The 14019-nt window shown below is 42.5% G+C and overlaps 1 protein-coding gene across 47 annotated transcripts in view; it reads right to left on the bottom strand.

Annotated features, from left to right (window-relative positions):
* Nucleotides 1–14019, bottom strand: part of nrxn1a (neurexin 1a) — a 2342145-nt gene that overhangs the window by 2142493 nt on the left and 185633 nt on the right. For 27 of the 47 annotated variants that reach the window (XM_038810276.1, XM_038810339.1, XM_038810400.1 and 24 more), the window contains exons 1-2: nt 6265–6523; nt 2375–3744 (exon numbers count right to left, since the gene is read on the bottom strand). In XM_038810276.1, coding sequence (XP_038666204.1) covers nt 2375–3095 — 721 coding nt within the window. In that variant the 5' untranslated portion in view covers nt 3096–3744; nt 6265–6523. Of the gene's footprint in view, nt 1–2374; nt 3745–6170; nt 6525–6708; nt 6980–14019 lie in introns of those variants that run through there. The other 20 variants (XM_038810383.1, XM_038810373.1, XM_038810439.1 and 17 more) reach the window with 6 other exon arrangements.

The following is a 14019-nucleotide window of genomic DNA, read 5'->3' as shown; positions in this document are numbered from 1 at the left end:
AGGGGGAAGGGGGGGAATGACAGAGTGGATCAGGTTGGAAGAGGGGTCCTGTAAGCGCTCAGGTTTGAGAGCACTGGTGATGGCCACACTGCCATTGGCTCCAAGAAAGCATACGGGGAGTCCGGTGGTGGATTTGGAATCAGGTGAGGAGGTGCTTTAAATTGGATCAAATGTTGGCGTTGTTGCCACTGTTTGAGAAACTTAGGTTTACACAAGGGGGGGAGGGGGGGACTGGATGGGATGTAAAGGCGGTGGAGGGAGGAGGGGTTGGAGCAGGTCAAGGATATGTACTTGGAGGGAAAATTCACTGTGTTGGATGAACTGCTGGAGAGGTTTGAGTTGCCGAAGAGGAAGTGAGTTTAGGTTCTGGCAGGTATGGGACGTATGTGAAAGGAGCTACCTATGTTCCCCAACTGCCAGAGTACATGATATTGGAGAAAATGCTGCTCCCAGATTAGGTGGGGAGGGCAGGATCGGGGACATATACCTGCGGGTGGGAGAGCAGGGCTAGGCGTTAATTGAAAGGGTTAAGTGGATGTGGGAGGAGGAGTTGGGGAGGATAGGATGGGGACTCTAGAGTGAGGCGATGGGGCCAGTGAACTCAAGCTTCTCTTGTGCCAGAATTAGCTTGATTCAGTCTAAAATGGTGCACATGATTCGGGCTTGGATGAGTGACTTCTTTCTGGGGGTAACAGATGCATGTGAGAAGTGTGGGCAGGGGCCGGTGAATCATGTTCACATGTTTTGGGGATGCGACAAGTTGGACAGCTAATGGGAGGCAGCGTTTGGGATATTAGGGGCCTAGATGAAGTCTGGCCCCATGGTGGTGATCTTTGGGGTTTCGGAAGTGCCGTAGTGGCTGGAGGAAAAGTGGGCCGATGTTATGGCCTTCGCCTCTCTGATTGCCCTGCGATCAATTCTTTTGAATTGGATGTCAGGTATGCCACTGGGGGTTGCAGCTTGGCTAGGATACCTGTACGAGTTTCTTGGGTTGGAGAAAATTAAATTTGCCTTAAGGGTGTCAGAAGAGGGCTTTGAGGTATGGTGGAGGCTGTTCGTAACGATATTTGAGGAGCTGTTTATCGCGAGGGGGCAGTGGGGCGATGGAGGGAAGGGATTAAAAGGGGGGAATATACAAACTGTTGTTTTGTTATTGTTTATGTTTGGAATAAAATATCTTTTCCAAAAGAAAAGAAAATTCTAGCCAGTTAACACTATTTTAATTGAACTTCTGGAGTGGCCCTGTGTTGCTTCCTTTTGGGAAAACTCCATGCATTAAGAGCCTTGAACTTGGCAGCAGTGTGCCTTCCCTGGGATCAATGACTGTGGGTGGAAGTCCCAACCACTGAGAGCTGCCGACCAATTAGAGGCTCTCAATGAGCCCCCATTCCTGAATCCAGGTCCCTCAATCAGGCACTGAGTGCCTGACAATGAGTGAATTTCCTGGAAGCCCGGAAGTAAACAAGCCAGTGTTTGCTTCTTGAGTTTCCTACATGATGTCGTCCCCTGCCTGCCGCTGCATGAATGCCTGCAGCAGCAGGAATGAGGCCTTTAAGAGGGCATTAGTTGTTTGCTTAAGGGCCTCAATTGGCAGTGGGTGGGTAGGCTATCACATCCCACTATGACTTAATTGGGGCAGTGGCAGGAAGGCTGTGGAGTTCCCACCTGCCACCCTCTTGTCTGAATAAATGTACCCCCATCACCAAACTCGCAACAAGAGGGCATTAAATACCACCTCTCGCCTTTACATACATGACTGAAAATAAACCAATCTGGCACAATGGAAAACTAGAATCCAAAAATATAGTAAGCATTTTAAATTTCTTTCACCAATATTATTTATTTAGTCTAATTAATTATTCATACTTATTATTCCATGACTGTGCTTTCTGGCTTTTGAATTTCTTTTTGGAAAATGCCATTTTTCCATTTCATTTATTCATTCATGGGGTGCACAGCATTGCTGACAAGACACACATTTATTGCCCACTCCTAACCGCCCTTGTGAAGGTGGTGGTGAGCTGACTTAGTGAACTGCTGCAGTCCATGTACACCCACAATGCTGTTAGTAAACTAGTTCCAGTTTATGGTTTAACTTTAAATAAATGGAAATAGAGGCTTCTGATCCTTTGATGGAATAGCATACAAGAAAATATATGTTCTACCATCAAAATGTCTGTTGTATGTCATAGAAATAAGATGAGTTAAAGCAAAATGATTTATATTGAGAGATATCAGTGAACAAAGAAAGGTAATGGCAGTACAGCTGAAGAATTTTGGCCAGATTTAATCTTGGTCAAATGGATATTTTCCCCACTATAGCTACCAAAGTGTCATAATCAATAAAAGGAATACAGTGTTGTAGTCATCTTACCTTCGCTGCAGTCTATTCCTTGAAAGCCAGTGTGAGAACAATCACAAATTGGCTTCTCATGTACAACAGAGCAGGTTCCACCATTTAGGCATAGACTGTGATTTGTGCAAAGGTAGTTTTCATCCATCTTGATTCCATGACCATCAATGAGTGTGGTGGTCCCATTTCCAACCCTGAGGTCAGTTATTAATCCCTGGAATGGTTCTTGATGTCCTACTGAGGTTGATGTTAATGACAGCACCGATGAATGAAACTCTGGTGGAATTCCACCAATATACAATTTGCTAAAGACTGTCATGTCTCGTCTCTTTGACTTCACTTCAACTGTTTTAATCTCTTCATCTACAATTAATGTTGTCTTTTTAAAATTCCTTTGAATAACTATAGTGTGCCACATACTATCATTAACTTTAGTATCTGACTGTAGAACGGCTGCTTCAGCACAGAAAATCGAAAATCGAAGTTGAAGATATCCATCAACAATTAGGAGTTCCAAAAAATCACAGAATCCTTCATCATCAAAATAGACCAGGAGACTACTGGAAATGTTGGTCTTCATATTAAAACTCATTTCACTTTCACAGCATGCATTCCACTTTGGGAACCTTGCCCATTGCCCTGCAGCTCCAGTAAATTCTAAACTAACCCCAAGGTTAACAAGGCATCCAAAAAGCAAGCCAAACCAAAGCAAATGGCCTTTTTTCTTGATGACAACAGCCATCCTTGTAAATGTGGTATGGTGTTGGATAACGTACAGATTACAAACAATTTGTATAAAGTTCCTCAAGGTGTGAAGATTTGCTGTGCGTTGCAAAACGTATTCCTTTGTGAATCCAACAATTAAGACAAAGTTAGTGAAGCAGCTCTCTCGCAAGGTACTGATGGCAGTCTTTTAGATTAAGGTTTAAATATGTTGAGTCAGCAGAACAAATGAGATCAGTGGCCCATATCCACAGTGGATTTTGCTTTGTAATCAGACGACACAGTTTAGCTTTTTATGGTTCCAGATAAGAAAGCAAATAGTATTTAATTTTTCTCTCAAAAAATAGCTTATCCACGTGCAGATCCAACAGATTACTTTCTCTGGTGTTGCTCGAGTACCTTCCTTCAGGAATCCCATTAAAATACCAAAACTGCTCTTTATGACAGATTTCCAGCGCAGATCTTCAGACTCATGCCATCATGTAAAAACAGACACTCTGAGTCGTCACTCGTGGCTTCCTGGGCTGCTTACTTCTTAGTGGTGCTGAAAACCATAAACCGTCAAGTAGCTCAGCAGCCACTTGACATGCAAAGCCGATCAGCAAGTCTTCCTTTCAGGGCCAAACTGTGATTCCAGCCTTTACAGCAGCTCCAACACAACTTGCAATCTGCAAGGAATGAAAGCAATAAATAATAGCATGACTGTTAACTCAGATTAATAACACCTTACAATAATGTGCGTGATAGGCTCCCTGTAAAGGGGCTGCTACTGGGATAAATCATCTTCCATTGCCTGCGCAGTAATGAATGTGCTTGATACTTTAAACTCTTATTTATTGTTACAGAATAATTAGCTCCATGAGTCATAAAACTCAGCCAAAAATGCAACATGAAAGTCACTCTTTCCAATCACCTGACCACATCTAATGTCAATCTTCTTTCGTATTAGCGTTTTTCAAAAATGGGTTAACCTTTTCTTGTTCATTACAATAGTTGGTTCTTACACATCATGATAAAGGCTTGCCTAGTTACATTTTTCATATTTTGTTGAGAGAAAAGGCAGAACTCGAAAACGTAAATGAATAATAAATGGCATATTTTGCAGCCTACGTTATTGCATAAAACAAGGAAATGGTGGTTTACAGTTATTAATATCAACAAATTCAATTGTGCTCATTTTTTCCCCTCTCTGCTACACTGGAGAAATGGTTGCAACTGTTATCACTCCTATTTAACATTCATAAACCAATGGAAGGAAGGAGGATGTTGACAGCACATACCATTTTTACCAAAAGTACATGTGAGGATAGATGTTCAATGATGAACACTGCATTTGATAAACCTGCGCTAGTAATTAGAACACCTTAATTATATTTGTGAAGCAACACATATCCGAAAACTAAGATTTCACGAAGACTGCCGGCATTATACAACCTTGTACGTGGACACTGTTTGGACAGGAGAGCGCGAGTTGGGGAAATATAGCAACCTCGGCAAAGGGGGCAAATAAAGAAAATCATGATTGCCTGCATTCATCGTCTGTTTAAAGCCAGTCTTGGCTATTACTTAAATTGAGCATAACTATGGAGATAGGTGAAAGTAAACTTGGGTATTCAAGACAGTTAATCATTTAGAGTGTGGCGATCTGCCAGTAAAGTTTCGATATTAAGACCAACATGAAATGTGCGTGGCCATTCTAAAGCTGTGCACAAAATATGTACAGCCATCTCTTTCCAACGCCCCATTTGAAAGTACAGATGTCATTTTTGACATACCGCTATTTAATATTGAAGTTGGACAGGCGAATCTTGGATCTATCTATCGACGCTGCGTTGAACCTCTATATCTAATTGGCGCTTCAAAAAAAATCCCAGCAAGTACCAGCAATTAATAACATTGTAGTGGACTATCATCCTCGCCGAGGGATGACAACGCGCTGCGCCTCCCAGCACACCCAGGACAGTGCGATCCTCACAGGTGTTTCCACCCAATGGCACACAGAGTGAGATTCCGATTTTGTACAAAGCACAAGTTACATAATTACTGACCAGCAAACACCGAATATTTTGACTGCGTTCAAACACAAACTGGAAGGTAACCAAACATGAGTAAACTCCACCAGAACGTGAGAAAACATTCAGTTCGACTTCAATGGGAATATAAATGTGGCACATTTATCATTTGGGTAGCGAGCGCGATCGGTGTAAATGTTCAGTTTTATGGAGTTAGTATGCAGGCTGCATTTAATGGGACACGATTATGTCAAAATATGTTCCAGGAAAATTAATATTATCGGGGCTTCGGGCCATCAAAATCGGAGTTGGGCCACAGGATAAAGACCATTCCATTCCTGAATGGAAAGACGTGTGTCTTATATTTGGTTGAAGCATTAATACTGGACACACATTCAAGCGACTGTTTAACATTCCAGCACCGTAAAAGGGGGCCTTTTACAGTCTTCTTTGCAACGGCGTCCAGGACGAACCGTTAATTGGCGAGGAAATCCTTGCAAGATATCACAGCTTTTAGCCCCCCCCCCCCCTCCCCGCCCCCAACGAACTGTAAACGAGACATTTCCCCACAATTTGTAGTTAATCCCAGTGTCTAGATCGCCATCCCATTAAAGAAAACCCGCCTGGTCCGAATAATAAGGAAATCCGCCTTTCGAAGCATTTCAAAAATCCGCTCACGCTATTACGTTCATTCCAGGAGATCCTTCCCTGCCACCTCGGATCAAAGGGGAATTATGTAGTAATTATACAAATGATATATTCTAAGCCGTGTCAGGGTTTTAAACGGTTATCCTTGCTGATTAGATATGAACAGACGGGCAGTCACCACCCCCTCCCCCCGTATCTCGTAAGTAATCGATATATAAACCGTGCTCAGGAGCCGACGCCGGATGAACCCCGAATTGCCAATTGAAGGCCACAGAACGGGGACCCTCGATACCCTCCCGATCAAACAGGGTTAGAAAAGTGCCCTGTGCAGGTACAGAGTGAAAAATATATTTATTTCTTTAAAAAAAACAATCCCCGAGTGCGCGTTGTCGAACGCCACCTTTCATCATGGCAATGCTCACGCCGGGTTTTACCTCCAGCAGATGTGCACCGCTATTGCCCATCTCTTGTCAGGGCCACAATCTGTGCAGCTTCGTCCTCACATCCTATTCAAATATGGAGTTTTACCTGCAGTGCATATTGCCCTGGACCTCGGAAATGACTCTCGACTTTCAAATGCGAGCTCGGATCACATTTAAATGTATTTGTTTCCTCTCTCTCTCTCCCCGCTACTTGGTTCTCCCGTCTCTGTTTACATGAGCAGGACAGCAGACACCCCTCTGGCTCCCAGCTCGGTTTGTCAGCGGGTTGCTTGAGCTGAGCGCGTCACACGGGCGTTTCTCTCGAAGCGAACCAGCACCGACGCTGCAGGAACAGCAGCAGAACAGCACCAGCGAATCTCTCTCTCTCTCCCTCTATCTTCTCTCCCTCACACACACACCGCAACGTCAGAAATCTTCCTCATTAATTTATCACCACAGAAAAGAATAAGATGGAAGGAACCATATGCTCCGCCACCTCCGCGATATCAACAAGAGAGTACAGTGGATTGCAAAATAAATAACTGCTCACCCACATCGAATAAAATTGTTTTGCATTTTGCCGGATGTTTAATGGCGACCAGGTGGAGGAGTCGGGCTTGCGAGAGGACACCCTTCAGGTGTGCTTCAACAGAGTCTAGCGACGCGCTCACACTCCAGCAACCGAACTGGTGGCAAAAATCGCTTCCAAGTTTTGTTTCAGGTTTGGAGGTAGATTCACACAGGCACAATCAAAATCCAATCCCCGACAAGCGGGATTTCAATTCTGGTTGATGACAGCTGGCAATATTACGTCCTGACATCTGCATGATGACAAAAAAAGTTTGATATTTAGGACTGGCCTGCAGGTGGGGTAACACATTCAAGAAAGATTTAACAGCAAATGTAAATAGTTCCCTCTTTTGTTTTCCTCTATACCCTTTTGCATTGCAGCTGCAGCTCGGTTGGCAGTGCATATCACATCAGAAGGTTGGGGATTTAAGTCCCAGTCCAAGACTTGAACACAAAAACGTAGGTTGATGTTGAAGGAGTAATTGCACTGTTGGAGGTGTTGCCTTTCAGACACATGGAGACACTCTCAGGTGGACATGAAATATCCCATGTTAAGAGTGGGGGAGTTATCCCTTGTGCCCTGGCCTACATTTGACCGTCGATGAAACATCACAAAAACAGATTACCTGGTCATTATCAGATTGCTGTTTGTCGGAGTTTATTGCGGGCAAATTCGCTGCCATGTTTCCGACGTTGCAACAGTGCCCATTGTTCAAGGAAAGTACCGAAATGGCTTTAAAACACTTTTGAAATATCCAATTGTCAAGAAAGGCACTATATAAATGTAATTCTCCCTTCTTTCTTGTGAGACAACATGAGATGTGGCTGGGAATTTTCTTGAAGCTGTTCCTGCCCCTGCTACTTCGCTAGAAGTGCCGTTGATATTCTGCAATGGTAATTATGCCATAGGTGAAGCACTGTACACTTTCTCTAAATGTCCTGGCAAAGTAATTTGTATATGTGGCAGCAGCATAATGGCATATCAGTGACTTTCGCAGTGAGGCACCCCCTCCTCCCCGACCCTTCTGTAACAATAAATATTATTGGTACGACTCCAGGCATAAAATTCTAAATTTCAGTTCTTTATAATTTATAGAACTGGACCATTTGGAGAAATTGTCTTGATTTATGGACATATTCTGCTACCATATTCATTTTCAGGCACATTTTAAGTTATAGATTTTATCATTTTGAAGATAACATTAATAATTGAAGCTATATAAAATGCCTCAGATCAAACACATCGTTGGGGAGATGAGGCTAGGTGAAATCGGGCCACATTTGTTTCTTTGCTCATGAATAAAATGGTGGCAAACATGTCCAATTCCAGGCATCTATGACCAGAATCGCAGAGGCATCTGAAATATGGCCAATGCCACATTGACTTTGCTGATATCCAGTGAGTCTCAAGCAGCCCAAAAGGTATCAGGTATTTTGTATATGCAAAGGTCTATTTAAGGACCTTCATCAGAAAATGGTCAAAAACTGAGTAGAATATGCTCAAACCTTAATGCAAAGCCAAAAAGACCAGAAGCGTGCTTCAGACTGCAACTCACTCTAATGTGTCACCACTGATTTAAGCTCACATTTGTTTTCCCAGTTGCACCATCACACCAAACCAGGCCATAGTCAAGGATATACTGCTGACATTTCCATTGGCCCAAACTACTCCAGTTAGCTGCCTCAAATGATTCAACGTGCATCCACAATTCATTGGAATTATTCTGATAAGGTCCAATGTCCCATTCCAAATCTGCCTCTGAATGCTGGTGCCACTGTAAGTGCATCAACCATTCTGGGCCCAAACCAGTTTAAATTAATTTCTTCCAAATTCTCACCTGCATCAGAATAATACAGACACCTCAGTACCCTACACAGTGCACACAATATACAGTAAACCTAAAACACAATGACAAAAACTAAGTGTTTTAATGGGTTTTAATGAACAATTATAAATATCAAGACTAGGTATACTATTATAAGAACATAAAACATAATAAATAGGAGTACTGAACCATACTTATTTTGAACTTATGAATTTAATTATTCACCTGCACCATTATTTTGCAATACATGTCAGGAAACTGGCAAACATTGCGGCAAACTTTAAAGTCACCACCGAGGAGACCATGGGCCAGCTTTGATATCCTTTTTTTCAGTTTTGATGAGGCTAATAACAGAACAACAATGTCCCAGGCAATAATGCAATAATAGTGTGCCATGAATGATAGTACAACTCACGTATTTAATAATTTTCTCATACCTTTAGAATGCAACAAAAATCCGAAACTATAGTTGTACCATTCCAATGTTGCAAGTTTCCAGCAAAGTCTGGGGCCTTAGTTATGTGCCTCAATGTGGTATTTGTCAATATCCAATGAAGTATTTGTTAATAAGCTAGCTCAGTTCAAACGTGGCAAGTTATCAACACTACAGCAGAATTGGGGTTGAGCGCATTATTGTTTTCTTATTGTCACAATTACTTAGTTCATAATTCATATCTTTTAGAATATAAATTTGACTTTAATAATTAAAGTGTTAAATACAAGACAAATGGAAACACTTGGTTAAGAAACTGGTATGCCTCTAATGTGTATGCAAAGCAAATAAGCTTGAGATAATTTTATTTCAAAAGTGACTTGTATTTATCTTTTCAGGCCAGAAATAGAAGTGTAAAACTACAACAATGAATTGTTTGTTCTGGGCTTGTAATGTGGACTACCCTCGGTTCAATGAAATATTTAAAACATTTCTATGGGTTCCAGATAAAAAGAAATTAACAGCAGTTGGTCAACAATGGAGTCCCTTGATAGGGACAGAAAGCCTGGAGAAAGGTCATAAAACTCCATTAGTGATTTACATTATTCCTATGGGTCACAGAATCAAAGAGTTGTGTTGATTGTAAATAACAATATTTTACATTTCTGTTTGAGATAATCCAAAAGCATGCAATGTTCTCATGGAGGGGCAGCACGGTGGTGCAGTGGTTAGCACTGCAGCCTCACGGTGCCAAGGTTCTAGATTCAATCTCAGCCCTGGGTCACTGTCCATGTGGAGTTTGCACATTCTCCCTTTGTTTGCATGGGTTTCACCCCCACAACCCAAAGATGTGCAGGGCAGGTGGATTGGCCACGCTAAAAATGAACTGGGTACTCTAAAAAAAAATATTTTTATGTTCTCATGGAGGTTGTTAAGCGAAAAAAAGGTAGTTTTATGGGATTTATATTTGTATTGGTAAACATTAGAAATATGTTATAGTTTGAAGCGTGTTTAATTTAATGTTTCTTTGCCTGGAAGGGGGAAGCCTATAGTTAAATCCATGCTGGATAAAGGTGTTTGCATGTGCAGGGGTTGGTTAAGTTCCAACTCTGTTTCTATTATGCTTAGAGAGGGCTACGGTGTGAAGAATAAATAAAAGGCATGTGGGCATTGCTTAGCAACTGGGGCCTTGTAAGGTTGGGAAACTTTTAAGTCTTTAGTTTTAGCTTTATTTGTCGGCAGTTGGAGACAGGATGCCAGGGCGTGCCACAAAAAAAAGACTGGACAGGACAGGAATTTCAAAAAGGCAAGTTACAGTCTAGATAAGCATGGAATTGGGACAGAAAGAATATTAAAGATACCTGAACTTAAGAGAACAGAGACCAAGGTATAGTTCAGAAGAATTGAGTAAAAAGTAAACAAAGTGTTCCGAGTTAAATATACAATTGCAGTAACCAGATATAAGTGGGAAAATAGCCTTTGATGGGTTTTTAAAAAGCCAGGTGCCATTTTAACACAGTCTGAGAATCAAGAGTTTAAGCAATTGTCAGCAGTTTCCATAGCAGTCAAGACAAAGAAATCCTAAAGGAGTCAGTGTGAAATCCTGGACTGGACTCACTGATCAAAGTAGAATGAAAACATTGGTTAAAAGTGCCATTGAGAAAACTTGATCTGGGTATTGGAATGCAAACCACTAAGTGAAAGCATGGGAGAAGATTTTAAAGTGTATTTTTAGAAGTGCAGTTTGGAAAGTCTCATGTGACAATCATCTGGGGGGATTCTGAGGAGACATCCACAAACATTTAATTGGAGTTCCGAGTAGAGAGTGCATTTGCCCACAGTCATCTTGTATGTTTAAAATGGTCTTTGTGCTAATGAGACCACTGTAGGTTAGGATGTACTTTGTAATCCATGTTAATCTTAAAACCTGTGTGTAATTGTTAAGGTAAGTGGGGAATGAAGGTGCATTGTATCATAATCCAATTTTTTCATGCTTAATAAATGTTTATTCCTTGTTGTTAAAACTAATTAGTGGTCCTGTGACTCTGTTCCTCCATATTGTATCAAAAAAAATAAGGGATGGGATTCTCCATCCCGCCGCATCCGTTTTCTGGTGCAGCGCGCCCCTGCCGGCAGCAGGATCCTGCATCCCGCCAGCCCCAACCAATGGGGTTTCCCATTGTGGGCACCCCCACACAATTGGGAAATCAGCAGGCATGAGTGTGCTGCCAGTGAAGCGGAGGATTTTGCTGACGCAGAATCCAGCCCAAGGTCTCTTGAGCCAAGGTTCCAATCTGGGATCTTCCCGTCCAGTTCTAACATCAACTAAGATCATAAAAAGATAGGCTGTGAGGGTTAGCAAGTTCTTTTGTTTCATTTATCTTTTTTTTCCTCACAGAATGCAATTGTAGTCCTGTTCTAGCTATAGGCTGCATCAGTTAGTTGAGAGAGGCAAAAGGTGATGAATAACAGTCAGACATGCACTTTAAGTAGTAATGGTAATGGTTTTTATGGTTCACCACACAGAATGTGGATGGAGGAGGATAAGGTATTTATGGAGGGCATTAAGGCCAAGAGGGAGGAGGAGTTAGCGCTGGAAGAGGGAGTGTGGTGTGAGGTGCTGCATGCAGAGGGTGACTGTCTTCAGCTCATGCACAAGGCTGGGGTTGATGCCGTTGAAGGTGGTGCACAGGGCGCATTTGATGAAGTCAAGGATGAGCCGGCTATTTGAGGAGGCAGACGATACTTGCGAACGGTGTGGGAGTGGCCTGGCTAATCATTTTTTAGAAATAAATTTAGACTACCCAATTCATTTTTTCCAAGGGGAATTTTTCGTGGCCAATCCACCTACCCTGCACATCTTTGGATTGTGGGGCAAAACCCACCCAAACATGGGAAAAATGTGCAAACTCCACACAGACAGCGACCCAGAACCGGGATCGAACCCGGGACCTCGGCGCCGTGGGTCAGCAATGCTAACCACTGTGCCACCGTGCTGCCCTTAGGCCATGCTAATCATGTGCACATGTTCTGTTGCTACCCGAAGATGGAGAAATCTTGGGGTCATTTTTCAGCACCATGTCGGCAATTCTGCATGTGGATTTGGAGCCGTTTCCCATGCAAGCAATTTTCGGTGTCTTAGACCTGCCGGAGCTGCAATTGATCGCTTGCAGGAGGGTTCCGTTGGGGTGGAGGTCAGCTTCTCCATCCTGGACCTCGGCGTGGCTGGAGGGTCTAATGGTGTTCTTACATCTTGGGATAAAATTTGCCTTAAGGGGGCAAATGACGGGTTCCACAAGAGATGGGGTTTGTATATTTTGCATTTCTGAGACCTAGATACTGTCAACTGTTGGAGGGGATGGTTGATGCAGGGTTTATTGTATTTGAGGGTGTAATGGTTTTGTTTAGTTTTGTTTTGTAAAATGTTAAAATGCTGAAAATTTGAATAAAAATACTTTTCAAAAAAAAACCTTCAAAATTCTTGGAACATACAAGTAAAATGTTGAACTGAGCTTCTGGCACAAGTCTGGATTAACTATAGTGTTAAGTTTGTAGTGCTTGTTTTGTTTTGATTTATTTCTGTATACAATGAAGTTTGTTTTTGTTAAAGGTGTAAAATCTTGTGGCGTACTCCCGACAATGACTGGGTGTTTGGATTTCTCTTTAAACATTATTAACAGTCTATCTGACAGGTTCATCACTGTAACATTAAAATGATGGCAGACATGTTGGGCGGAATTTACATTCAGTGAAGGCAGCAGGTTCAGAGACCAGCAATTTTGCACTTCTAGCTGGTCTGTTACCATGCTTCTGCCTCCAATCTATTGTGAGGGAGGCTGCTTCTGGGAGGTGACAGCTACACGATGGCAGTGGCTGGTGGTCTATTTGGCAATCCATCTCATTTTGCAGTAAGATCTGGATAATTTTCAGGCTTCTGCTGAAAAGTGGCAAATAATATGAGTGCCACACAAGTTACAGGCAATGAAAATTTTGAACAAGGGAGAATCTAACCATCTCCCTTAATATTAAATGACATTACCATCACTGAAACCCCCACTGTCAATATCCTGGGAGTTACAATTGATCAGAAGTTGCTCTGACCAGCCAAATAAATACTGTGGGTACAAGAGCAGGTCAGAGATTGGGAATTCTGTGGAGAGCACTTCGCCTCCTGACCTTCCAAAACTTGTCCACGATCTAAAATGTACAAGTCAGCCGGCATGGTGGCACAGTGGTTAGCATTGTTGCTTCACAGCACCAGGGTCCCATGTTCGATTCCGGGTTGGGTCACTGTCTGTGTGGAGTCTGCACATGCTCTCTGTGTCTGTGTAGGTTTCCACCACGTGCTCCAGTTTCCTCACACAAGTTTCAAAAGACGTGCTGTTAGATAATTTGGACATTCTGAATTCTCCCTCTGTGTACCCGAACAGGCGCCGAAATGTGGCGACTAGGGGCTTTTCACAGTAACTTCATTGCAGTGTTAATGTAAGCCTACTTGTGACAAGAAAGATTATTATTATAAGTCAGGAGTCTGATGGAATACTCTGCACTTGCATGGATGAGTGCAGCTTGGACAATACAGAAGCAGCTCGACAACACCCGAACCCTAAAGCAGCCCGCTTGATTGGCATGATATCCATCAAACTTTCTTTCCCTCCATCACTGACATACTGTGGCAGCAGGGTGTACCAGCTACAAAATGAACTGCAGCAACTCACCAAAGTGTCTTTGACAACACATTCCAACCTGCGACCTCTGACAACTAGAGGGTCAAGGCAGCAGTTGCATGCCACAACTCCAGGTTTGCCTCCAATCCACACAGTACCCTGACTTGGAATTTATATTACCGTTCCCTCACTGTTTCTGGGTCAATGTCCTTGGACTCTTTCTCTATCAGAATTGTGGGTGTCCTTGTATGACAAGAACTACAGTGTTCAAGAAGGCAGCTCACCACCACTTTCTCAAGGACAATTAGGGATGTGCAATAAATGCTTGCCTAGCCAGCGACACACACATTCCCTGAATACATTTT

This window comes from Scyliorhinus canicula, chromosome 1, assembly GCF_902713615.1.
Source record: "Scyliorhinus canicula chromosome 1, sScyCan1.1, whole genome shotgun sequence".
NCBI classification, from domain to species: Eukaryota; Metazoa; Chordata; class Chondrichthyes; order Carcharhiniformes; family Scyliorhinidae; genus Scyliorhinus; species Scyliorhinus canicula.
This window is presented reverse-complemented; position numbering and strand designations above follow the sequence as displayed.